A 26,277-nucleotide genomic window follows, 5' to 3' on the forward strand; every position below is an offset into this window, starting at 1 on the left:
TTCGTTGTTTATGCTTTGCTCTGCAATGCAGAAGGGCATGTTAAACATTCCGCAGTGTCTATAATCCAGGATGATGATTCTTAACTTTGTTTAGATTTCCATTTGCGGATTCTTGGTGGATTCTTATTCTTGATTCTTCTTGTCTTCTCAGTCTAGTCTCAATCCTACTATTCCTACTTCCCTTACTGCACCCACACACCGGACGCGAATAGCGCGTCAGGCGCGAGTGATTTCAATGTTAAGTCAATGCAAAGACGCGTTACACGCGTTTTACGCGCGTAACGCGTCTTTGCATTGACTTAACATTGAAATGACTCGCGCCTGACGCGCTATTCGCGTCCGGTGTGAACGCACCATTAGAATTCTTAGCCTATAGTCTAGGTCAATCCTCCACTTCTGATCGCGGAATAGTGGAATAGCCTATGCATGCGGCCTTTCATGCTTTGTGCTTTTTGCAACATTAGAGCCTAGCCTATTCTTAAAACCTTAATATTTATTTTATTTTATTTCGTTGTAACCATAATACAAAATCGTATAAGTCTCTAAAATTCAGAATATTTTATATTTATTTATGTGCTAATGTGTTTTAATAGTGGAGGTGCAAGTGTCTGCAAGCGGTCATAAGGTGCCATTAGAACTGGGCGCGAGCCATAAATCACGTGCGGGGCCGGTGTAGCGCGCGCGCGCGCTCTTTCCACAGTGTGTGAGCTGCATCTCAATTGTTCTTTCGTCATAATACTGTTATACCAATGTTGCTTATAATCCTTACTTACATCTCTATGTGAACAAGAATATAAGCATAGCCTAAATATTAGGCATATGTGAAAATTTGTAGCCAACAATGAAGGTGTAATAAAACAGACGCATTAAACCATTCTTCGTTTTTTTTTAAATGTAAATATTCCATAGGCCTAATACTTATACTAATACTAAATAATTTGTTATTAATATTAGATGAACAATAAACAGAGATATTGAATTATACTATTTTTACATTATTGTAGGCTATGCTATTGTATTCATTATTAAACATGAAAGGACACATTTGTACACTCTGATTTTATTAGAGCTCATTATAGATTTAATACATTTACAGATATTTTCAAGTCACTTTTCAGCTCATGCATGCATGCATTTTATGGTGCTGAATAATTTTCCAGGCTTGATCAGATGTCATCTCCCCCTGTTCTCCAAAAGAAAGGGTAGAGAATAGAAACAACATTCAATACACTTGGAAATGTTATAATTATTTAGGATTTTAGATGTTAGACAAAATCACGACAGTGGTATTTTAACGGCAATGAATGAACAAAGACTTAAAGAACCGATTGTTTTGCAATTGCAATTTATTCAAGTAAACGAAACATCATTTCAGTGGTTTAGTCGTTTATGGGCTATTCGATAACTGCAGTGGTTTTATCTTGAAAGCAGACGTTTTTGCATCGTCCATATACTCCCCTAAAACCGAATCTGTGAATGTGCAGTGGAAACACACATTCGGTTCTACAGGGTATATATAGACGACGGAACAAAGCTTTGCGCAGAAATGGAATATATGGAAATTGGGAGCACATTGTTTCCACAGTCCAGAAAAAAAAATGAAAAGGCGTTGCCTAATTCGCATTCATTTCAAGCAAAAGCTTTTTAATTCAAATATAATTTAAAGGTTAAAAGACAATTTTATCAATTGTTCGGCCACATTAAAATATAGGCTAAATAAAATATCACTTAAAAAAATTGTTTTGCTATTTTGAGGAAATTGTGATATTTTGCCTTTAGAATATTTTTTTATTTCATGTTGCCAAATTCAGACATTTTCTATTTTTGTATTTTCAAATCGAAATAAAATTGGTGTCTTGTTTATTTAATCAAATAATTTTAACTGCAATTTGAGAAATCTGCTCAACCAACCAAACCCCCCCCCCCGTCTCTCTCTCTCTCTCTCTCTCTCTCTCTCTCTCTCTCTCTCTGTCTGTCTTTCTCTCTCTCTCTTCTCGCCGCATTGCAGTAAGTAGTAAATTAAGAGAACCCTCTCGCTTTCACATTTAAATGATTCGTTAACAAAGAAAACAGAACAATATAGCCTCTAATTCAGGTTTACTCGTAGAAAACCATAACACATTTAGACTCCTCTGACTTCATCTCAAACTAGTCATAATATCTTAATATTTTATATTTAAAATTTATCTCACTCGACACACCAGACTATACGATGTTTTTTCCCGTTAGCTTCACAATTAGGCTACGCATTGATAAAGCAACTAATTAATCAGAAGAGTCATTACAAATTATTTTAAAAGACAAAATATATTAGCCTATGTAAGTTTGATTTTGCAGCTGCACTTACCATTTGATGTAAACGACCTATTTAAAATATTCCCTTAATGGGCTAAGGAAAATAGACGAAAAGCTATTTAAAAATAAAAATAAAAATAATAAGCAAGTAAAATATTTTGCACAAATGAAACACAATGCGAAATGCAGAGAGACGTCCTCATCCGGAGCTTTTCTGTTCGACAAAGCGCGTGGGAAGGGAAGAGAGGGGCCAATATTACCGCGAGCCCGTGGCGCGTCTCATCTGTGAGACCCAATGACGGACGCGCGAGGCTCGTAAAATCCGTTTTACAACCTGAGCTGTAAATCAACTTTTGAGCTGGGAAGAGCTTAGAAACCGCAGATTTTCTACTCCACACTGGCGTTGCCAGCGTTGCCATTTACAATCTACAAAAACGAACAAATGAAGGGAACAGAAACGCCCGAAATAGCTCAAAATATAGGGAGAAGTCCGGTAAAATGCGCAGCATTACAGCATCAAACAGGTTCTTTATTGACATCGATGGTTCCACGAAGAACCCTTAACATCCATGGAAATTTATATTGGACAAAGCCAAGGGTTCTTTAAGGGAAAATTTTCTTAAGATTATTAAAATGTTCTTCGCACTTAGAACATGGTTATTTTAAGAACTGTTCTTTAAAAGGTTATTTGGGGAACAAAAATACACATTCAATAATGCATTACTGTGAAAACCTCTATTTGGAGCCTTTATTTTAAGAGTAGGCTATTTCTGCGCATTATGCTTTAGCTAGTTCTTTGTTAATTCGGGCAGCCCAAGTCCTACTTTAGTATGAAAAACATATATTTAGGCAAAATGGGTCTGTACACATATTTGTAAGCCATTTTCAGCTCATCATAGCTAGCGGCTGTTTAGCTGCGGTGCTGTCGAATTTTTTTTTTTTTTTTTTTTGGCTTGAGAGGTCGGGACATCTCACCCTGTTATCTTGTAAATATTTTTAAACCAATTTCAACTTTAATTACAACCATGGCCAATTTCATTAAGGCCTAAGCATGACTTTAGAAAAAAAAATTGGCAATACAATACTAAATGTGTTAAAATGTGTGTGCGTGGTGGGAGTTGAGAGATAATTAATATTTGTGCATGTATTAGAATAAGCACAATTTGTAACATTATAGCTTATAACATTAAACTTTAATATTGAAATTCATTGTTGATGTGTGCGCGCGTACGTGCACGAGAGAGAGACAGTATATGGCTCAGAACAGTTTATGAGTGTGTGGTTGTGGTGGTTGTGTGGCCTACACATTTATGGCTATTGCAGTCAGCCTAAATTATAAGTTTGAATTGAGATTCTTTTCGATAGGGCTAGTTGATATTATGCGAACAGAAGACTATAAATTAACCATCAAAATATCTCCTGAACGTCAGTTTATTTATGAAGTAGCCCATTTTAGATCAAACGTAGGGCCTATAGTGGCCTAGGCTATTTTGCTGTGTTAAAATATAATTGGCGAGCTAAAAGATTGCTTTTTATATATTTTTTTTATTGTTGTTTTAGCAGCATTCTTGTAGATACCATCAAGGTGTAGTTTATAATGCCTCACCGTAACATATTCAACAGTTTCCTCTATAGCCTATAAGCAAGTGAAAGGTTGTTTAAAATTAGCTCACAAATGTCTTATAGATGCTTATATCCTTCTAAAAATGCGTATAAACTTTTTTTCTTACAGTGGTAGCCTATAACCTTATTCTGTTCTCCAAACAATTTAGCAGCTAAAACACCCTCGATTCCTATTTTTATATTTACAAACTGTATATTTTCAAGTACCACCGTCCCTATTTCCAAAACCTTCCTTCTTTCCATTGTTATTTTTATTTAATAATAATGATCAATAATAATTAAGATAATAACAATAACTATCGTACAAATAAGGGCCATAATAAACATAAGAATATACTTGTTCTAACTAAATTAGACGTAGGATTGAACCATGCAGTAAATGCATATTTAATTATTAATCATCATGGTTAGATGCGAAATTTTGGTGCAAGGCTTTTAATTGTACGAGACTTTTATTTTGAAGGTTCAAATTAACTTCCGAAAACCTCGAAGTACGTCACCGTCACACGCACAGGCTCAGCCTCTGTCCCATCTCTGTAAAAAGGCAAGTAACGTTAAACGAGTAAACTCTTGCAAATGTTTGTCTTATAATATGCTCCACCGAATATTAATATAATAAAAATATGTTTAAATCACACTGCTTACGGTTTTTCCACTGAGCGAATTAGATTCAAGACAGTTTTAGGCTGGTGAAAAGGCAGGGCAGGTGTTTACTGCCAGCCAGTCCCTGTTGTTGTAGTAATAAACGTTGCAATAATAAGACAAGAGTTGCAATGTTTTCTTATTTGTCAGGTGAATATACTAGTATTCGTTTAGGGTTTGCCTTTCCAACCCATGTTGTTGATTAGATGACTGATCCCAATTCCAAGACAGGATTGTGTTTCCTAATAATGAATGTGCAAGTGATGTCTTCCAGACATATGCATTAGAGGCAGTGAATGTGTTGTAAGCGTTATTAGAAGGGTTTTGAATGTGTTGTAAGCGTTATTAGATGGTTTTTATTTCTGCTTTAAGGTCTGTATTCGCAGTTCTGACAATGGGAGCCATAATTTCACGGTGGAAGGTGTGTATTTGACTCTTTTTGCCATTTTCCCTAATCAAACCCTTTCTATAAACAATGTAATCCTTATGTTTTTACAGACTAAAACGTCCACTGTGGATGTTCTAGAGACACTGGATAAGGTATGTTCCCCACTGTTGTCCTGACCCTTTCAAACCCACAGACTTCTTTCGGCCATTGTGACCTTATCACACATCACAGAGCTGTAAGTCATCATCTGAACCCCTTTACTGGCGGCATTTCCTTGCTTTACTCATTCCTGGCTCTCCTCCCGAAGCCTCCATCTGTCTGGAGACTGTATTGACAGGACCATCTGTTTGCTGGATTGCTGCGGTTGACCTTAACTGCCCAGTAGTGGTCACTGCTTTGGTTTAGAGTGAGCTATAGGAATACACTCTGCAATACCAGAGAGCTTTTATGTTTAATTTCACCCCGAACGTTCAACTGTAACTAACAGAGCTTATGTCTGACATTCAGTAGTCAAAGGTTCTGCTTTAGTAGGGTCAATGTTTCACAGATGTATGTGTTTCGTATTCTTAATGGCATGCTGTAATAACACACTGTGACAAATCGGTTATTCGTGCCAACATATCAGCAAACATTTAACTTACCGTTCTTCACTTTAATAAAATTGGATAAATCCTCAAGCCTGATATATGAAATAATATATCTATTTTTAAATGGAACAGTTTATTTAATATTTAGACAAAATATAAAACGAAATGTAAAAGAAAGTGACATATTTGATACAAAAGGCATTTATGGCCCATATAGTACTCAAGAGGGAAAAAACACATTTCATTTAGAGGCCCAAACTGAGCAACAAAATGCAATTTGGTGCAGTTGCTGATATTTATATATTCAATGTGACTACTTGCATAAAACTTTTATGATCAAAGCTCTGTTAAAAACATATAATGCATGTACATGACCTGTATGTGGACATTTTTACAATTATACTAAAAGGCCTTTTGCTCTCTAAACAAGTATGAACTATAAATCAGACAACAGAAGAAGATTGTGTAAAACCGGTTCTTCAGCAAAGTTTTGATGATGATGATGATAATAAGAAATGCATATCAAAATGATACTGTAGGGTTAAATCAGATCATATGAAGCATTCTACGTTACCTTACAAAGCATTTTTACAACATATAACATAATGGCATTGCTAATTAACTTACAATATTGCATTATGACTTGAATCCATAGGACATAACTGACCTTGAGGAGTTCCGTACAAAGAACCAGCGCTTGCTGAAGTTGTGGGTGGGCCGGCTTCTCTTCTACTCATCAGCTTTGTACCTGATCACATGTCTGTGTGTGTATTACCTGTACTTCCCGGAGCAGTGGAGCGCTCGCATCATCACTGCCCTGCCTCTGCTAGCCTTTCCAGCACTGTGAGTCCCAAGTATTATTGCTGGACAGACAGACAATGATGTATCGCATTAAGCATGCTTATTGTATTACTTTTTTTTTTTTTTGTGCAGCTGATGTAGTTATGCATGCATTACTACTTATTACATGTATTGTATGTATTGCATTTTATTATACCTCTTTTTAAAGGTTGTTTATTTAAGGGAGGTCAATGTTATTGTATGTCAACTATTTAGGTAGTTTTGTTCTCTTGCATAATTTGACCTTTTCTGTTTCTTCATAGAGTGTTACTACTACGAAAACTGCTCATCTTCCTTTTCTCCAAACGCACAGAGAGAAACAGTAAGCTTATTATGTTGTTTTCTTCATCTTTTCTTCATTGTCTTCACCAACAATTTTTATGTAATTTTAACTATTGACTGACTGGTCTTTTTTTTTTCTGTTTCAGATGAAAAACTAGATGATTTAAAAACAAAGAAACGAAAAATAGTAAGTGTGATTTCAGACACATTAGAACAGAAGCTTTCCAATGAGCTACGCTTGTTTGTGGATTCTAATATTTCAGATGATTAAAATTGTCTGTATGTTCCTTAAAATAAATGAATTCCTCTTTTTGTCAGCTTGAGGAGGTGATGGAAACGGAGACCTACAAAAATGCTAAGCTCATATTGGAGAGATTCGATCCAGAATCTAAGAAGAAAGCAGTAAGTCCAGTCATGTGTAATATTAAAGGGATAGTTTACCCAATAAATGAAAATTCTGTAAGATGTATATGACTTTCTTTCTTCAGATAAACACAAACAAAGATTTTTATGAAAATAATCAATCTCCGTGAGTCCATATAATGCAAGTGAATGGGTGCCGCTTGGTCGACGCTTGAAAAACCACAAACGACGATCGTGACGGTAATCCATACAAGCCCAGTGGATCAATCAATGTCTTCTAAAGTGAAACGATAGGTGTGTTTAAGAAAAATATGCGTCACCACATCCCTCGTGAACGCTCGTATTCTTCTTACACCCATATTACCACACTTACCGCCATGATCGCTGTGTGTGGCTTTTCAAGCATCGACTGAGCGGCACCCTTTCAATGGCATTATATGGACTCTCAGAGATGAATTATTTTCCTAAAAAGCTTATGGATAGTAAAATGATGAGAGAATTTTCATTTTTGAGGGAACTATCCCTTTAAAGTTTGAATAACGTTTCAAACAGATGTAGGGAATAGGGATTTATGTTTGAAGCTAGCATATTTAAGATGAGTTGTGGTTGATAAATGCTTGGTTGGTGTTTACAGGAAGCAGAAGCCACTCCAGTCAGACCCCACATGACCCCTAGACCAGGACAAGGTTTGTATTTCCTTTTGTTTTTTTGACTGAGCTATTGTGTCTTCTGTATGCACTATGCACTTTATACTCTCATTATATACAGACCTACGGCAGCGGCATGTTGCCATGGCAACTCCTGGACCCGGTCCCATGACCCCAGGAGCCACACCACATCGTACTGCCCCAGGAGGACCTCCAGAGAAAGGGCTCGCTGGGTCTCCGGCAGAAACATCACAACAAATGATGAGAAGAAACATGAATCCTTATTCACCAGGACCTGGATCAGGTTTAGTAAACTCATACGGATATGTAAATGAATATTGTAAAACAGTTAAAATAGCAGATAATATATCCTGTGACCATAAATCAATTGAATTTTATAATAAATGGCTCATATCATGCATTCTTTTATTCCTGAATAAATGTGCCTGTTTTATGAACATTGGTATCTTTTATCATAGAGTATAAATTATAAATGGCTGAGATTAAAATACAGTACAGTTTTAACCAAATAAGTTAAAACAAAACAAAATCAATCATTTTAAATACTACAAATAAATTAAATGCATCACATCATAGGGTACATACATAATGGTACAAATGAAAAAAATGATATTTGTTTTGAAATATGCTATTAAATTATTAGAGGTTTTTTAGATTCATTTTAACTGAGTTAATGTAAAAAGTCAGGGAAATGAGCATGCATAATTTAATTTTCAGTATTTCAATTTATTTAAATGTATTAATGGATAGCCCCTTGAGATGCAACATCTCATTTTCAAGAGGGTCCAAATACACATAAACAATACAACAGAGAGAAAACACAGTTACATAAAAAAGACAATTACAAGCAATACTATTCAGTCCAACATCAGTAACATTCACACACATTGTTAAGATATTGAAATATAGATAACCTAAATCTGCGAAAATATAAAATGGATCTCATTAGTATTGACATACATTACCAAAATATAGGCAGATCTATATATTGTGTATCCATAGTTTTAGCTACAGGCTGAACATTAGAGCATAGGGCACTGCTTTGCCATATTTGATGTCATTTGCATTATTTTGAAGTTCTGGCGTGTCATTTTCTCGATTTGTACACTGATGAAGTGTTGATTGTTCTTGATCATTTCAGGTATGCATCCCCCTGGGCCACCTCTCGCTCGACCCATTCTTCCACGAGAGCGTAGCTCTGTGGACAGAGTCATTGAGTATTTGGTGGGAGATGGACCTCAGAACAGGTATTACACCGGAATAATATACAACCGGCTTGACTTTCAGGCTACTCAGAGAAACACTCTATAGTCCAGAATTATGTCAGTATACGTGAGAATGATTTGTCTCTTGCCTTCCCCCCCATTTATTCTTATACATTCAGATATGCGTTGATTTGCCAGCAGTGTTTTTCCCACAATGGTATGGCTTTGAAGGAGGAATTTGAGTATGTAGGTAAGAGTCTGTCAGAGCACACTATGGAACTGTGCAGATTTTGGCCTGAGGATATTCATGTGTGATGTTTAATGTTACAGCATTCCGTTGTGCTTATTGCTACTTCATGAACCCGGCAAGAAAGACACGCCCCCAGGCACCCAGACTCCCAGAGTTCAATTTTGAGCGCAGACTTCGCTCTGAATCTCCTGAAACACAATCTTCTGCCGCCACCGAGACACCAGAGGACAGTGACGCCCCTGAAGGTATTTCATGCTGCTGACAGCCAGTGACATCATTATGACGACCTCATAAAACACATCATTGTGTCATCTTGTCATGTCATTTTTTTAATCAGTCTTAAAACTGCAACTGGAAAGCCTCCAAGAGGAGAGCAAACAATGCATTGGAAGTCCATGCATGCAGTTTTGAAATGATTTACATTTATCATTTGTATGTATGTTGTATTTTATTTTATTTATGTGTTTTTAGACCGTATTGTCTCGGCCCGCTCCTCTCGGGTTTCACACTCTGGCACCCCCTGGAGTAAAGTTCATAGTTTCAAGAGAATTCACTCAGGTCCCAGAACATACACACTTTACTTACACATACACTACCATTCAAAAGTTTGGGGTCAGTGTGATTTTTCTATTGTTTTTTAATAGAATCACTTATGTTCACCAAGGCTGCATTTATTTTATTAGAAAAAAACGGTAAAAATACAGTAAAACAGTAATATTAAGAAGTATTATTACAATTTAAAATGGCTGTTTTCTTTTAAATGTATTTTAAAATGTAATTTAAATCGTTGTTTTTTTTAAATGATATTTTAATGAACCTAGAAACCTAAAATAAAGTTCACTTGAAAGAGATTATAAACATTTTTACTGTCACCTTAGATCAATTTAATGTGTCCTTGCTGAATAAAAGTATTCAATTAAAAAAAATAAACATCTTACTCGCCCTAATCTTTTGACCAGTAGTGTATGCACTGCATGATGCTTTGGTGCTAAAGTATTCTCTGCTCTTTTCAGTTTCTATGGGTAACATAATCATGATCACAATCGTTTCCTATTCCCTCTCATACACAAAACCACACAACACTATAATGACCATTACAAGGCGAGAAGGTGTGTTTGTAAATGGCTGTAAATTGTATCTGTATATGAAAAATGTCTTCTAATGTGTGATTTTTATATCGGTCTGTATAATATTCTGCATTTGACATTCAGCTATTTTTTTTCTCTATATGCAAATAGATTTTTTTTCTATATACAAATAGAAATGGAAATCAAAACGATGATTTTTGCTTTGTATGGAGCAACAGTTATCTTCAATGTTAATATTAAATTTAGCAAGATGGTAAGATGCTTAGTTAGAGACTGAATGTGTAAAATGCTGAATACTTTTCTTTAAAAAATCCGATCTGATCTTATTTTCAAACCGTTAAGTGCATGGTTCATTGTCTTAATTTGAGTTTTTTGTATAATTAATAATTGGCTTATTTACAGTTTTGATAATGCATATTGTGCTTCTTTTAAACATTATCATACTGAATGAACAATGCCACAAATTATAATCTTATTTTATGATGCATTAACAGGCCTAATACGCATACTTTCTTACACACCCACAACAGTGGACAACTTCGGAGTGTAAGTCCCCAGTGCCAATATTTAATTGAATAATTTAATTTTTACAGATGACGTGGAAAGAACTACATCTGCTGACCCTCAGGACCCCCCCGCTGAAGATCCCCCTGTCGCACATGAAACCGAGGCAGAGGTGTCACAGCCTCGACGTAGCCCGTCTCCCTTAAAGGATGTCCCACAGGAGGAAGCTGGAGCTCAGGGGGAACAGCAGAAAGAGGATGAATCAAACTAAACTGCTTGAATGCAGTTTAAACATGTTTATGATCAACACTGTTCACAAGAGCTTTTGGTTTTTGGCATGTTTTGTTTTAACTTCTCTCTACAGCATGTTCATTTAGTACATCTTAGTAATTCTGAAGGCTGTTAAGAGTTTTTACTGCTGATTATTTATATGCACCACATCATTCACAAATAGTGGGCTAATCGCTTTACAATTTGTAATACTAATGGTGTGGTGCCGTGCGGCCCATTGTGGTGATGTCACCCGGTGCAATTCCTGTGCATGGTTTGTTTATGAGGTTGATATAACAAAACAAACAGCAGTTGCTAAAGTGTTGAAGCCTAGAATAATTTTACAGTGTTAACATTTAATATTGCATAGTAAATAAGGACAAAAGCGGGTAGCAAGAAATGTTTAGCTGTCATAGCTATGAGTTTAGCTATCATTGTGTTTACAGAATTATTTGAAACCTGCAAAGTGAGAGCTGAACAAAAATACACTCTATCAAAAGCGTTGTTCTTCTAGAGAAGTGATGCTTTTTTGTTGTTGTTGCTAAATGCACTATTTTGATTCTTAAATATTTATTTCTTTTGTTTTGAGTTGTTTTAATTGCTTGTGTTTTTCTGGCCAATGGTTTGTTTACTTTTTTGTGAATAATTCAACTGTTTTGTGCCTTTCTGGTTAATAATATGTGACTTACTGCACAGTTTACACGATAGCAAAATCTGTCACACTAATTGGTGTCCATATAGGATGTTATCTGCATTGATGTTTACGCTTTACAAGTAAAATAATGCCAGAAGTGACAAATTTATTGATGAAAAAAACATTGGATGAGAATGATAGTTTGGTAGTTATCAACTATTGTTCCTCTAAATTCTGCATTAGTTATTTCGCTGTCATGTTCACGGTGAATTGATTCTTATCTCAACAGCAACACAATATGTATGTGCTTTAAAACGGGAATTATCAGTTTGTACTTGTGTGTCAATACTTAAACATGTCTGCTGCTTTTACAGTCTGTACATGCCAATAAATGTTTCTTATCTAAACATGCTTCTTTAAACATTATCCAGAAATTGAGGTTTTTCTTTAGTAGACAGCAAATTGGAGTACAACAAATTAATGTTTTAGAAGTTAAAAAGCACAATATAGAAAGGCTAAGTGAGACATGAATGTTTCTGAGACCTGTGCCTCAGCAAATATTTCATGCATAATTAACTATAGATAATAGATAAATAATTTTAGAGTAGATTCAGTTTTTTAAAACGTACTCGGTTACTAACGTAACCTCGGTTCTCTCTAGGAGAGGGAACGAGTACTTCGTCGAAAGACGCTACGGGAAATATATTTCTTTTTCGAGATTGAAGCCTAAAAATTAATCCTTAATTTTGTAAAATATTGTAAAACGCTTTTCTGTAGCATACAACCTTAGGCGGAGCAAAATCGCTCACCCATTGGCTGCTCCGCCAGAAAAGCACAGCCTATGCGAGGCCAGTGACGCTGACCAATGAGGGCGCTTCGCGCCCTTCTGCGTCACCTCCCGTCGAAACGGGCGTGGTCTAGGCCTATAAATACAAGCATAGCTGTCTCCCACTCTGATTTTCGTCACTGAAGCGACGCAGCGTGGGCACGCACGGCCTGAGACGCAGTACTCGTTCCCTCTCCTAGAGAGAACCGAGGTTACGTTAGTAACCGAGTACGTTCTCTTACGTAGAGTTCTCTCGTACTGCGTCGAAAGACTATACAGGAACACTATACATAGTCTTCTAGACTGAGAGCAGTTTTAGCCTGCAACGCAGGAACCTCTAGGTTATAGAACCTTATAAATGTAGACGGGGAGGCCCACCCTGCCGCCATACAGATATCTTTAACGAGATTCCGCTATACCAAGCCTACGAAGAGGCCATGCCTCTCGTAGAATGTGCTCTGATGCCCAGAGAGCATTCCAAACCTCTAGATGCGTAGGCTAGCGCAATGGCGTCCACTACCCATTCGTCGCAGCTCGCCCTTTAGTACATGAGTCGATTTTATGTGTGCAAGCCCTGTATTGTGTAGGGCTGTGCTTGTGTGTACGAATGGGCACTGGGTCGTGGGCATTACGGATACACACATCACACCATCGGCCGTGGCCGGGACACCAGAAAATACATTTTCAGATTTACCTGGGGCGTCGTGAAAACGGCGTCTGTGTGCAGGCAAACGGGCATTGATGCCGATTTGGTGACTGCAAAATACACTGGCACGGTCGCGTATGTTGGGACTGTGCGAGCGAGAAATCCGGCCGCGGCGGGATTTTAACACTGTAGCTTTCCTCGAAGCAGAAGTGCGCATCCTGGCTAAAAATGGGGCTTTCCGGGACTCCGCGATTTCTTCGTGAATTCAGGAAGAAAAAGGCACGGGTCGTGAGGACTGTAACGTACGTTCTTCTGCAGAAAAGCAGCCATCCAGCCGGTAAGCGCATCGATGCTGGTCTTTCTCCGTCGACGCTCACGAGCGGCGGGGGAGGGGAGATCCTCGGAGCTCGCCCATCCCTCGCTACCCGAAGCGAGGAGAGAACAGCAGTCGTCCCCCACAGACGCGGCTTCACCTTCCTCGTCCATGACGGACGCGGCGGCACACAGCGGCCCTTGTCGGTCGGTCAGAGAGTCCAGCGAAGCGGGCGGAGAAGCTGGCGGCAGCAGCGGCGAGCACCTCGTGGTGGAGGGAGGTTCCGGGCTCCGCTGAGCACGGCGCTTTTCACGGCGCGGCACTGCAGCGGCCGGAAAGATGCAGCTTCAGTAAATGAACGCCAGGCGAGTCCGCAGAGTCACCGTAGGCATCAAATCACAGTGATGGCAGCCGCCATCGACGAGAGCCGAAGCTGCGTGATCCTCACCCAGGCAGGAAACACAAGCACGTGGTCCCCGTCGCTGAGCGTGGCTCTACACGAGCCACAGGAGGTGCGAGGCATCTTGAAAAAGACGCTCGGCTCTTTTAGTGGTGGAAAAACTGTGTGACGCGACGGCGAACACACACACAAAACACACACACATAATGTAAAGGATATTCCACGCCGGAGAAGCGCAGCAGGGAACGGCGGCTGAAGGCGGCGAAGACGGCGGCTTCAGGTAAGAGGCGCGTCCTGCTGAGGTGCTTGTTCCAAACGGCTGTGGCGGCTCGAATCCAATCCAACGATGCGTGTAGCTTCGTGAATTTTAGAAAATCAGAGTGGGAGACAGCTATGCTTGTATTTATAGGCCTAGACCACGCCCGTTTCGGCGGGAGGTGACGCAGAAGAGCGCGAAGCGCCCTCATTGGTCAGCGTCACTGGCCTCGCATAGGCTGTGCTTTTCTGGCGGAGCAGGCAATGGGTGAGCGATTTTGCTCCGCCTAAGGTTGTATGCTACAGAAAAGCGTTTTACAATATTTTACAAAATTAAGGATTCATTTTTAGGCTTCAATCTCGAAAAAGAAATATCTTTCCAGTAGCGTCTTTCGACGCAGTACGAGAGAACTCTACGTAAGAGAACAACAGTTCCCTTAGCAACGGCATATGACAACCCCCTAAAACAAGCTATATTTTGTCATGAAATATTTGTAGATATATAACTAGAAATTCTCTCATGATCCTAGTCATCTTTTGTATACATTTCTTGTGTATCCTAAGTAGCCTATTAGCAAGTATGAGAATAATGACCAGTACAGAGTGTTATTTGGCTTATTGTTTATATTTAATTTATTTTAATACACTTTTCTAGCTCACTCATTTCTCTTATACATATTGTTACTGTCTGTTAGAAGAGTAAAAAGGCAGAAAATACTGTTTTCTTTGCCCTCAGTGCAGTTTTAAATAAAGCACCATTGAATGACCTTCAAACGCGTCATTCATGCATCCGGGCGCTTCATTAAATAGAGGGTCGGGCATGCGCAGTAGCTCCTCAGCGGTTCGACCTCTGCAGCCGGGTAAGTGAAGGAGAGCTAAATGGGAACCGGCGAAGCTAAATTGTCACAATCGTATACCATCATTGCGCTTTAGATGTATTTTTTCAAATCGTTTGATCTATTTCACGTTCTACTGATTATACTACCCTTGCAAAAGCAGATATTTCGTGCCTGCTAGCTTTTTTAAAGCGCTGATATTGCATTGACCTTAAACTGTCGTCTTTTCCCATAGAGACAGACGCGGGTTTATTCTTCACCACAGTCAGCGAGCTCAATCAAACATGTACGCCTGTGCAAAGTTCGTGTCCACACCCGCACTGGTGAGTATTTATGATCATTTTTTGAAGCTGCAATACAATGGATATGGTCAGAGAATTTTGCAAGAGGCCTGGTGCACTTGCTTGGTCCTTTTGACATGCGTTATTTGCATCTAAATCAAAAATTACTGCTGCAAAATTCGTTTTTCTGTATGTCATTGTGGCTAATATGTCAATGGTCATCTGATAGCTGTTGTGTTGCTAATGCTATCATCTGAACTGCGATTTCAACGAAGTCAAGGTCATTATAACAATCTGACAGTATGTCTGTCCATGTTTCATGGACGACTGAAATGTGAATCAACTCTTTTAACGTAAAATGTATTGCATTAGAGCTAAAGGGTAAAAATGGTAGTGATGGTTGATTTTAATCAAGGCTGCAATGGTTATGTCCTGGTTTGTTGCCTCCCTTTTGCACTGGACTTGCCACAAACCTTTTATTCCTTTAAATATAAATGTAGTGTTTTGTTTAATTGACATTTACCAGTCACATTCTAAATGTCATGTATAATTTGTAATTGTTGCACACATTAAATGTACTTTACTCGACATGGTCCCTCCCACTTCATTCAAGTGCTGAAGCAACAGTCCTGTGTGTCAGTCTGAAGTACAGCACTCTTAATGAACGTAATCTTATGTCTTGTGTGCTAATGACTGTTCTGATCCGTGTCTCAGGTCCGCTCTGGCTCAAGGGCGCTGTACAGACCACTGTCTGCCTCTGTGCTCTCCAGGCCAGATGTCAGCTCTGCAGAGGTGAGCGGTGTATGTATTTGCAGATGTTTAACATCAGTGGCACTTCCTGTTGACAAAAATGAAATGTGCATTTTCTTTAAAGCGGTTTTGAAACTAAGTATTGAAAGAAATGCTATTCTTGAGTTTTCCCTGTAAAGTATTTTCTCTATGGAATGATTTTGTCACCTTAAGATGCATTCCTTCATTATGTGAACTTGCTTGCATTATAAAACTGTTGCGTAATGTCATCTATATTTTATCTACAAAGAGATGTATTTTTCTGTCGAAGGATGGTTGTTGGAGTTCATTAATTTTGATTATTGTGCCTTATTTTGAAGGCCAGCCCAGCCTTCCTGCCACAGACTGCCGTTTCCCAGGTTGCAGTGCGGGGTTTTCAGACAAGCGCCATAAGCCGTGACATCGACACAGCCGCCAAGTTCATTGGTGCTGGTGCCGCCACTGTGGGAGTGGCAGGTTCAGGAGCTGGAATCGGAACAGTGTTCGGCAGTCTCATTATTGGATATGCCAGGTAGACTACACCAACACAAACCACTGAAATGACCCCTCAATGCTCACCCTCTTTTTGCCATCAGTTGCCATATCCAGAAACAGAATGACTGCTTCTTGATATGGCAGTACTTGATGACTTTCCAGATTTTAAATTTGTTATTTTTGAAAAATACTTTTTTCAAAGTTACATTTTAAGTTGTATTTTAAAGTGTAATTAAGAACTGAGCTTGACTAATGCAATGCAAGTGTAGTATTGTGTAAAATATTGAGTTCATCCAGTTCAACTTGAGCAAACTCATCTGTCATGCATCACACTGTTGGGAGCCGATGTCTTTTGTTCAACTTCATTACAGAGATCTGGCGATAAGTGACCCATGACCTCCCCTTCTCTCCTACAGGAACCCATCTCTGAAGCAGCAGTTGTTCTCATATGCTATCTTGGGATTTGCCCTGTCTGAGGCTATGGGTCTCTTCTGTTTGATGGTGGCTTTCCTCATTCTGTTTGCCATGTAAATCCTGCTCCGTCCACCTCTTCCCACAGCTGTGACGACGTGTTTTACACTGGCTACCAAAAGAGTTCTGTGTTGGTGTCATAAAATTGTACATTTTCCAAGTTTTGTTGAAGGCTGAGAAGATAAAACATGTATTGTAAAAATGTATTCAAATACAGAATAAATACATGTATTTCACTATTTAAAATATTGGAATGCCCTTTTTTTGTGTGTTGGAATCCGGTGTCAATGAAGACGCATGTCCTTTGCAGATTTCAAGCTATTTGTGGAGTGTTTAAAAAAGGGGTTACTTTGAATTATTTCAATAATTCATGTCAACCATTTATAGTGCCATAATTTGTTACAGAATGGCTCAGAGCTTACACATTACTTGGTTTACCAGAAATCTAAATGATAATCAAACTTTATTTTGGTCTCTTGTAGGTTATAAAATGTACTTGTATGATGACCGTATCAATATAGAAAATGATTGTGCAATAATTAGGTTTCTGAATATAAAGAATTAAATGCACAAAAATCTACAAAAGCATCAGTAAATGTTGCTTCACATATTCTACAATAATTTATGATTTAATTTGTTGCAACTGCAAATGGGCGACCGGGGACGTATTTTTTATTATTACGGTGTCAATCTGTTAAGATGAACTGAAATTGGTTACATTTTAAGACATTTGATATGTGAAACCGTAAAGGCGTAGCGCTTTAAGTTTAAACCAAGCACTCACGTGCAGCAATGTTTGTCTCGAGCTGACTCTGACAGCTGCCAGCGCGCGCCACATGCGTGTTAACAATAGTGCAACTCACACGCGCAGAGTTGAGCTACAGTCAAGACGCACAGACAACTCTGTGCTCTTATAGATTATTTCCTTCAGACGACTGCACGGACTTTCTCATAAGGAGATGAATAACTTTATACTGATTTTGCTATTTTTGCCTTTTCTATTTGGTGAGTAACCACTTTTTCTTTTAGATTATTGTATGGGGAACCTGCTCTATTAAATAGACGACAACGTATTTCAAATGACCATAAGTTGTAATACACTGATAAAGACTCTAGTTTAGCTCGCTCTATTCTATTATGGAGAAGAATATAGTGTAGCCTACTTAGTACAAATAACCTCAGAAAGCGGATAATCGTTTAGCTATTTCACCCAAGCTTTTGTTGGAAAGCGATACAGGTTCATTTTCATAACGATACGTTATGTTAAAATGATTTAGTTTTTAAACGCTTTTAAAAGTTTTCTATGCTGCTTTGTATGGTATGCATACAATGCGAACCGTTTGATTGACAGGTGCAAGTGCGCGGCCTGCTGGCGTCATTTAGGTAGTTTGTGTGTGATATGAGATCAGTGTGTCAGAGGGCAATTTTGTGCTATTTGCTAACAAATATTAGCATCTCGTCTCTTTCTCTTTACATTTTATGTTTCTTTTATGCTTAATCTCTTAGCCGAGGCTGAAGTCAAGGCTCTGCTCATCAGGGCAAGTGATACTGGCCTAATCTTAAACCTGAAAAGCTCCTTGTTTGATGTTTGTATCTGAAATACTGTAAACGTCCACTCGTCTACCTGACTGTACACTTTTAATATGCATATTTGTAAAACAATGCAAAAAAAAAAATGTATTCCTCAGAGATGTATAAGAAACAAAACATCATAATTTCAACAAACCGGTGATACCCAGTTATCTGAATAAATTGCTTATTTGCCTGCAGAATTTCTACATTAGGCTACTTCCGTTAGTTCTGGTTATAAAAGAATAGCCACCACATTACTCAGACTGTGTAGTGTCAGTGTGTGTCCTTGTGTTTGTGTGTGTGTGGGTGGCCTGGTAAACCCTATGGGGACAAAATGTCCCCACAAAGATGGCAATATATGAAATCCTTGACATACAAAATCCTTGACACAGCTTATAAAAGTTTTCTGTGATGGGTAGGGTAAGGATTAGGGGACAGAATGTACAGTTTGTACAGTATAAAAATCATTATGTCTATTGAGTCCCCATAAAACATGAAAACACAACGTGTGTGTATGTCATATACAGTTGCTTGAGTCCTTCAACTTTAATCCTGTGTGTGTGTGTGTGTGTGTGTGTGTGTGTATGTTTGTTTGTGAGTAAGAAGAGTAGGGTGATAACTTATTCTCACAGAGCATCGAAGTAGTGTGTGTGCTTGTGTTGCAGGACCAGCACTGTGCTCGGAAGATGAGACACGATTAGTGAAGACTCTGTTTACCGGATATAACAAGGTTGTTCGTCCTGTCAGCCATTTTAAGGATCCAGTAGTGGTTACTGTTGGACTTCAACTCATTCAGCTTATCAGCGTGGTAAATTACATTTTTGTTCATTTGTATCTTTTGAATTCTAATTAAAGTTTTATTATTATGATTAAAAGTTGACATTGCGAAACCATATACTTTTTATTTTCGCTTACCCTCCTTACCTACCTTTTTGTTTTTACAGGATGAAGTTAATCAGATTGTCTCCAGTAATGTACGGCTAAGGCAGGTGTGGGTTTGAGCTGCTGTTTCAGTTCCTGTGTGCTGCTATCAAAGTAGATATCAAAATGTTTACTTCTGCACATTCTGTACTATAACATTTAATGTGTCAAATACTCGGGTCACTTGAAACCAGTCAAAAAAATGTCCGGGTCACATTTCAACAACAAATTAGAAATCATATTTTGCATGAAGAAACCCCCATTATTTTTGTGTTAAAATAACTAAATCTCTTTACTGCAATGTGCCTGGTATTGTCTTTCTTTTTAATGATGATTCTAATTACATTTTGCAACGATTTATTTTGATTGAATTAAACTAAGTTAATTTTGAAAGAATAAAAGGCAGTGCAACATAATGTTGTCTGCCATAAAATCACCCTATGATCAAAATACACAATTCTTTTTTTTAATGGAATATTGCAGTGTTTATTATAAATTATTTATCTATGCACACCATTATTTCTTTTAGAAAAATCATGTGCCCTCATGATCTTTAAAGTCAGCATGAAACTGACTGTTTTCCCCCCTATTGTGAAGTATATCAGAGTGAAACAGGTTCTCAAACAAGAAAAAATGCAGAACGGGACTTGATTTTGTCCAACAGGAATTGATTGGATTGCTGGATGGTTGTGGTTTGCCGTTGCTGTGGTCTCGTTACTGACCGTTTGTCCGGCCCTTGCACCAAAAAACACGTCATCAGAGAAGAGAAGAGATCTTACTGCAAGAGGGAGGGGGAGTTATTTTGATTATTACGAAGGATAAAAAAAGCTATACATGTGCATGGATAAATAATTTATAATAAATACTGCAATATTCCATAAAAAATAAGAACTGTTAAGTTTGATTTCATGGTGAATTTAATCAAAATAAACTCCCCTCCTCCTCATAACAACATCTTTCCTCTGATAACATTCAATGGAACAATAACCTCTCCATTTCTGCAACCTGTCACTCACATGAGATCACAGCAATAGCAAACCACAACCATCCAATCAATTCTCAATGGACAAAATCAGGTCCCGTCCTACAGTTTCATACATCAGAATAGGGAAGAATATGATTGCAACTTCTGTTTCATGCCAACTTTTAAAATTACATCACCCATGTGAATACAACCAGTCAATACACATGTATCAATCATTTATTTTCTCCTTTTCTCATGTTCAGCAATGGAAGGATGTGAATCTGCAGTGGAATCCTGATGACTATGGTGGCATCAGGAAGATCAGAATTCCCTCCACTGACATCTGGAAACCCGATTTAGTGCTTTATAACAAGTATGAGTCACTTTGTCCAGTTGGCTTTCACCCATTGCATGTATTTATCTGAGTGTATTTATGTTAGTGTGAGTCTCAGGGAAAATAAATGAATTGAAATGCGCATATACCTGGTCTGATGTATTTCTTTATTTGTGTATGTGCAGTGCTGATGGAGACTTTGCCATCGTCCACGAGACAAAGGTCATGTTGGAGCACACGGGTATGATAACATGGACTCCCCCAGCAATCTTTAAGAGCTACTGTGAGATCGTGGTCCTTCACTTTCCCTTCGACCTGCAGAACTGCAGCATGAAACTTGGAACGTGGACCTATGATGGCAACCTTGTCATCATCAACCCAGTAACTATAACACACAAATGATCACCAATCATGACCATCAGGATGTAGTATCCATCTTGTTTTGTAATGCAAGCCCAGGTACGGCCATATGAAACTTAAACGTGTAAGGCCTCAGGTGACATTCACTTCCAGTTGTTTTACTGGTACAAAAACAGTCTGTTATGCTGCTTGCAAACTGGTATTTGTTATAATATTATTTACATTGATTATCATAATCATAAACACACTGCCTTGTACTGCAAATTGTTTTACTGTCCACTTTGTTGTTCTTCTAGTTAGTGGCTAATCAATAGGAAGTCTCGCACATTCACAGAAAATAGCTTGCTTCAGCACTGCAAAATATATGTATTTGACTGTACATTGCTTATTGTATGAACCAGGATATTAATGCATCTTTTTGTGTATGCGTAAGGACAGCGACAGACCAGACCTCAGTAATTTCATGGAGAGCGGGGAGTGGGTGATGAAGGATTACAGGAACTGGAAACACTGGGTGTATTATGCTTGCTGTCCAGATACACCCTACCTCGACATCACTTATCACTTCCTCCTGCTCCGCCTCCCGCTCTACTTCATCGTGAACGTCATCATCCCCTGCATGCTGTTCTCCTTCCTCACTGGGCTTGTGTTCTACCTGCCCACTGACTCTGGTAACCCACTGTGTGTTTTTGTGAATGTACATGGGTGCTGGGGTGTGCGGCATGGTTTATTTTGAATTCATCATATCATATTAACTTGAATTATTTTTGCTGGAAATATATTTAAATGTATAAATAACCATGGGGTAATGCCTATTTTTTGAATAATCCAATGAATTAAAGACGGCCAAGTTATGCCCTTTTACAAAGGCTTAATTTTAGGTTCTGCCAGAATAGGTTTTCATGGTTAAATGTTCAAAACACATTATTTTTCACTTATTTTACATTAATGCAGCACCTCTTTTCCCAGTCTGTCAGTAACATTCTGTTTAGTACCTATCTCTATGAAGCCCCTCCTTCTGAAAAGTGCAATGTGCTCTGATTGGTCGCCTGGACAAGTGTGTTGTGATTGGTGATTCGAGCGGGTTACGGAAATGTCATACCCCTTGTCATAATCGCTCAAACAGCAACATTACACACTAAAGAAAGTTGAAAATGTAAAAAAACCACGACTGGTCCTTGTTAAGTATATTACAAATGACAGGTTCTTAGAGCTTGATGGACCTTTTGAACCTTTTGACGTGTTTGTCTTGTGTTGCGTGCAGGTGAGAAGATGACCCTCAGCATCTCTGTCCTGCTTTCTCTGACTGTGTTCTTGCTGGTGATTGTTGAGTTGATCCCCTCCACGTCCAGTGCCGTTCCACTCATCGGCAAATACATGCTCTTCACCATGATCTTTGTCATTGCTTCTATCATCATCACTGTGATTGTCATCAACACACACCACCGCTCCCCCAGCACACACACCATGCCTGCCTGGGTCCGCAAGGTACGTATGTCAAAATAATGGCAATATCATGCACTAGAGTTGTGTTGAGTGGGGGTAATTTAAGAGAGATCTGCTGTGACGTCACAATCATGGTGCATTGTGGTCTATGGATCTGCCTGAAGTGTACATGTTGAGTAGACTCGCTCCCTCTGTCAAAATCGAGGGGTCAAGAGTCTGGCCAAATAAACTTCCCTCGTCCACCTGACGAAGTTTAACATTCTTCAAAATGGGGGTGGGGATTCCCTCGAGGGGAAGTGCTTAGGGAAGTTTGCCAGTGTACTGTATGTCTAAAGGTGGAGTTAAACGCAGCCTAGTACGCCTAGTGAGAACTTGATTAGCTGGTTGAAGTGTTTAATTGTGGTTGGAGCTCAACTTTCCGGGACAGTGGCCCTCCAGGACACCCCTGATCTAGTATACAGTAACTGTATAACCTAAACCAGTATCATTAAGTTCACAGTATAGTTGGAATATAAAAGAAAAACGGTAACACTTTACAATAAGGTTCATTTATTAAACATTAGTTAATGTATTAACTAACATGACCTAACAATGAGCAATACATTTGTTAGTCTTTATTAATATTTGTTAATGTTAGTTAATATAAATAAAGCTGTTCATTGTTTGTTCATGTTAGTTCACAGTGCATTAACTCATGTTAACAAGATTTTAATAAAGTATTAGTAAATGTTGAAATTAACATTAACAAAGATGAATAAATGCTGTATAAGTGCAGTTCATTATGTAAGGAATAATTGACGACAGGCCGTTGAATTATTATAAAAATAATGCACACCCGAGGTGGTAATGCGGTCACGACGCGAAGCGGAGTGGCCGTTACACCTCGGGTGTGCATTATTTTTATAATAATTCAACGGTCTGGAGTCAATTATTCCGCTTATACTACAGTTACCACACCTCGAAATATTGTTCAGATGATGTATTTCAAGACGTTTGTAAAGTTTTTGTCATTAAAACGCTCTTGTATGTAGGACTAATTCCTTGCGCATCTAAACCCATGCTCCGTTGCTAATTCCAAAACGTCATTTTAGAGTTAGTAACGGAGGTTTGAGTCACTGATAGCAGAGTAATGCTGGGGACACACTTAACGACTAGAAACATTCTCTGACTGTGAATGCAGCAGATTTTAAACACCGCTGTGAACACAGACTGAACGCGCTGAAAACGCGTGCGGCGTGCATGATTAGTCATGACTCATAAGTATCAAATTACATTCATAACCGGCCTTAGAGAGAAGCATGTGCGTCAATATTATTATTTATTTATTAATTCAATTCGTTTTAATTAATTCGTTCATTCTTTTTTTCTATTAGTGACAGTAGACTAGAAGACTAATAAATGAAACACTAAGCCCTTTTAACAAGTATAGGCCTATCAATTCTATCTATTAATTCAGTTATATTATCTTCAATAATTACGAAAACCCGTGCAACAGGACTATCAATTTATTTAAATACTCAGTTTAATTTTTTATTGATTATATAGGACATTGAAAATTGCAGATCAAGCGTATGGGCTGCAGTTTCTCTTGTTATGAATTGTATCCTATTGTCCGTTATTACAGTTGACTACGCGAAGTGATATGGAACTGTAATGAGGTCAAGACCTGCCTGGAACTACTTTAGCCGTGCGGTTCCCTGAATATAATTGCACACCTCAGAACGTTCGTCAACCAATCAGATTCAAGCATTCAACGGCCCTGTAGTATAATAGTTAATGTTATCTAATGAAGTTAACTAATGTTAACTAATGAACCTTATTGTAAAGTGTTACCAGAAAAACTTTGATGCAAACTAATTGTGTACTCAAAATGCTGTTACACTTAAAGTACACTTAACAGTTTAATTTCTTAAACTAAAACATGGGCCAATTTAAGTCCCAAATTGTATTGAAATAGTGCACTTACAAGTATACTTCTAGTACATTGATTTATACCTATTACATAAGTAAACTTGGAAAATACACTTGAACTTTGCTTAAGTTTACTTAATATAACTTAGTTACTTTTTACTCAGCATTTTTTGACACTTTGTTATTTTTACCTGGGAAAAATCGTGCAACTTAATTAACAAAGGTACTTTTTTGGTTTACATTTTTTAAAGTGGACTCTCAACCAGAGGCACGAGTTGAGAGTCATTATTTTTGCAGTCCCATTTGGTGCTGATTGTGAAGTACAATTTTTACTTTTTTTTGCCTACTTTGAGCTATTGATAAACCTGTTCATATTCTGATCAGGGATGCCTCTGTTTTACAGATCTTCATAGACACCATTCCAAACCTGATGTTTTTCTCCACCATGAAGCGACCATCCCAGGAACGACAGGAAAAGCATCTCTTTCCTGCCGATTTTGACATCTCTGACATCTCAGGGAAACCCATGCCAGCCTCTGTCACTTACCACTCTCCCATAACCAAAAATCCTGATGTACGTAGTGCCATCGAGGGTGTTAAATACATCGCAGACACCATGAAAAGCGACGAGGAGTCCAACAACGTGAGAATCTATCTCCATCATTTTATGCTCTACTTATCTATAATGCTTTCTTTCTCCTTTATTTGACCTCCTAGTTTTCACAACTTTTGGTCTTCCAAGCACTTTTGCAAAAGTACTTACTCTACCGTCCTCTTCATCTGACTACTTTGTCTTTCTCTCTGTCTGTTCATTTAGGCCGCAGAGGAATGGAAGTTTGTCGCTATGGTCCTGGATCACATTCTTCTCTGTGTGTTCATGGCGGTGTGTATTATTGGCACTTTAGGGGTGTTTGCCGGACGCCTGATCGAGCTCAGCATGCTGTGAGAGTCCAAAGGCCCAACTGAAGCCAGGGACTGGAGTGACTCGCCTCTCTGCCGAGCTGTAGCAAAGAGGCTGCTTGGAACAGTGTGCTTAGACAACAACTGGAAAATAAAACACACCACTTGTTTCTCTTTATTTAAAGTATATCTGTTATAACAGTTGCTCCTTCCCTCAGAATGTCAGTACTCTGTGTTCATTTTTATCTTGACAAAATTAAGCACAGAAGCAGAGAAACATGAGAACGCGTGGCATTTATTTTACGTAGGAGTGTATTATATTTTATTCTGTTTATTGTATATGTTGGATTTGTTTTAATTGTTTTTATTTTTCTTGGTGTGTGTTTTCCGTGGTAACCAATGTACTTGAATGGCTTGATATTTAAAGAGAGAAAAGGATGAATAAACTGTTTTTGAGTGTATATAACTGCACATTAAAAAAATAAACCTAAGTAGCAAACAAATGGTTGATGATATTGCTGCTGTTTTTATTTGGTTTATTATTATACTGTTTGAAAATGATTATGCATACAGGCCAGATTGAAAAATTAAACATTTGTCTTGGAATGCATCATAAACTTCTCTGTCTAAAACTATCACAATGTTTGAGTTTTCTTTCTATAATTAATTTCCTCATTGCAATTATGCTTTAGTGGTTCAGCAACTGTTTATGTTCCAGGCATTTCTGTTTGTAGCACACTGTTTCTCTCAATCAAAATCACATTTTTTCAAATTAAAAAACTTTGTCTATCTCCACAGGGTAGACACAGGACACAAATATTGCATAAATCACACACACACACACACACACACAATTGATCTTTAAGATCTTTAAGGTTTATCTATTGATTTTAATCTGATTCACATGTCTGTTACTTCCCCATTTACACACAGCTCAGC

General features: G+C 38.2%; 3 protein-coding genes across 4 annotated transcripts; all 3 read left to right on the top strand.

Moving 5' to 3' along the window:
• The first annotated feature begins 4,331 nt into the window (after window positions 1–4,331).
• lnpk (lunapark, ER junction formation factor) lies at window positions 4,332–12,118 on the top strand. 2 transcript variants are annotated; one of them, XM_079628051.1, is made up of 14 exons: window positions 4,339–4,462; window positions 4,933–4,981; window positions 5,059–5,100; window positions 6,191–6,378; window positions 6,639–6,697; window positions 6,804–6,844; window positions 6,976–7,059; window positions 7,655–7,706; window positions 7,789–7,971; window positions 8,830–8,935; window positions 9,073–9,143; window positions 9,224–9,388; window positions 9,615–9,701; window positions 10,825–12,068. In XM_079628051.1, the coding sequence occupies exons 2-14, from the start codon at window positions 4,955–4,957 to the stop codon at window positions 11,004–11,006; spliced, it is 1,287 nt and encodes a 428-aa protein (XP_079484177.1). In that variant the 5' UTR covers window positions 4,339–4,462; window positions 4,933–4,954; the 3' UTR covers window positions 11,007–12,068. The 2 variants fall into 2 exon arrangements, with proteins under 2 accessions (XP_079484178.1, XP_079484177.1); XM_079628052.1 differs by lacking the exon at window positions 9,615–9,701 and having other exon boundaries at window positions 4,332–4,462; window positions 10,825–12,118.
• Window positions 12,119–14,859: 2,741 nt separating this feature from the next.
• atp5mc3b (ATP synthase membrane subunit c locus 3b) lies at window positions 14,860–17,178 on the top strand. Its single transcript, XM_079628060.1, has 5 exons — window positions 14,860–14,939; window positions 15,151–15,238; window positions 15,911–15,988; window positions 16,306–16,496; window positions 16,876–17,178. The coding sequence occupies exons 2-5, from the start codon at window positions 15,200–15,202 to the stop codon at window positions 16,988–16,990; spliced, it is 423 nt and encodes a 140-aa protein (XP_079484186.1). The 5' UTR covers window positions 14,860–14,939; window positions 15,151–15,199; the 3' UTR covers window positions 16,991–17,178.
• Window positions 17,179–17,764: 586 nt separating this feature from the next.
• chrna1 (cholinergic receptor, nicotinic, alpha 1 (muscle)) lies at window positions 17,765–25,975 on the top strand. The gene is made up of 9 exons (XM_079628050.1): window positions 17,765–17,935; window positions 19,168–19,310; window positions 19,447–19,491; window positions 20,651–20,760; window positions 20,907–21,102; window positions 21,515–21,752; window positions 22,346–22,569; window positions 24,842–25,081; window positions 25,256–25,975. The coding sequence occupies exons 1-9, from the start codon at window positions 17,890–17,892 to the stop codon at window positions 25,382–25,384; spliced, it is 1,371 nt and encodes a 456-aa protein (XP_079484176.1). The 5' UTR covers window positions 17,765–17,889; the 3' UTR covers window positions 25,385–25,975.
• Window positions 25,976–26,277: the final 302 nt, after the last annotated feature.

The sequence above is a fragment of the Phoxinus phoxinus genome, assembly GCF_949152265.1.
Source record: "Phoxinus phoxinus genome assembly, chromosome: 11".
Taxonomy (NCBI): Eukaryota; Metazoa; Chordata; class Actinopteri; order Cypriniformes; family Leuciscidae; genus Phoxinus; species Phoxinus phoxinus.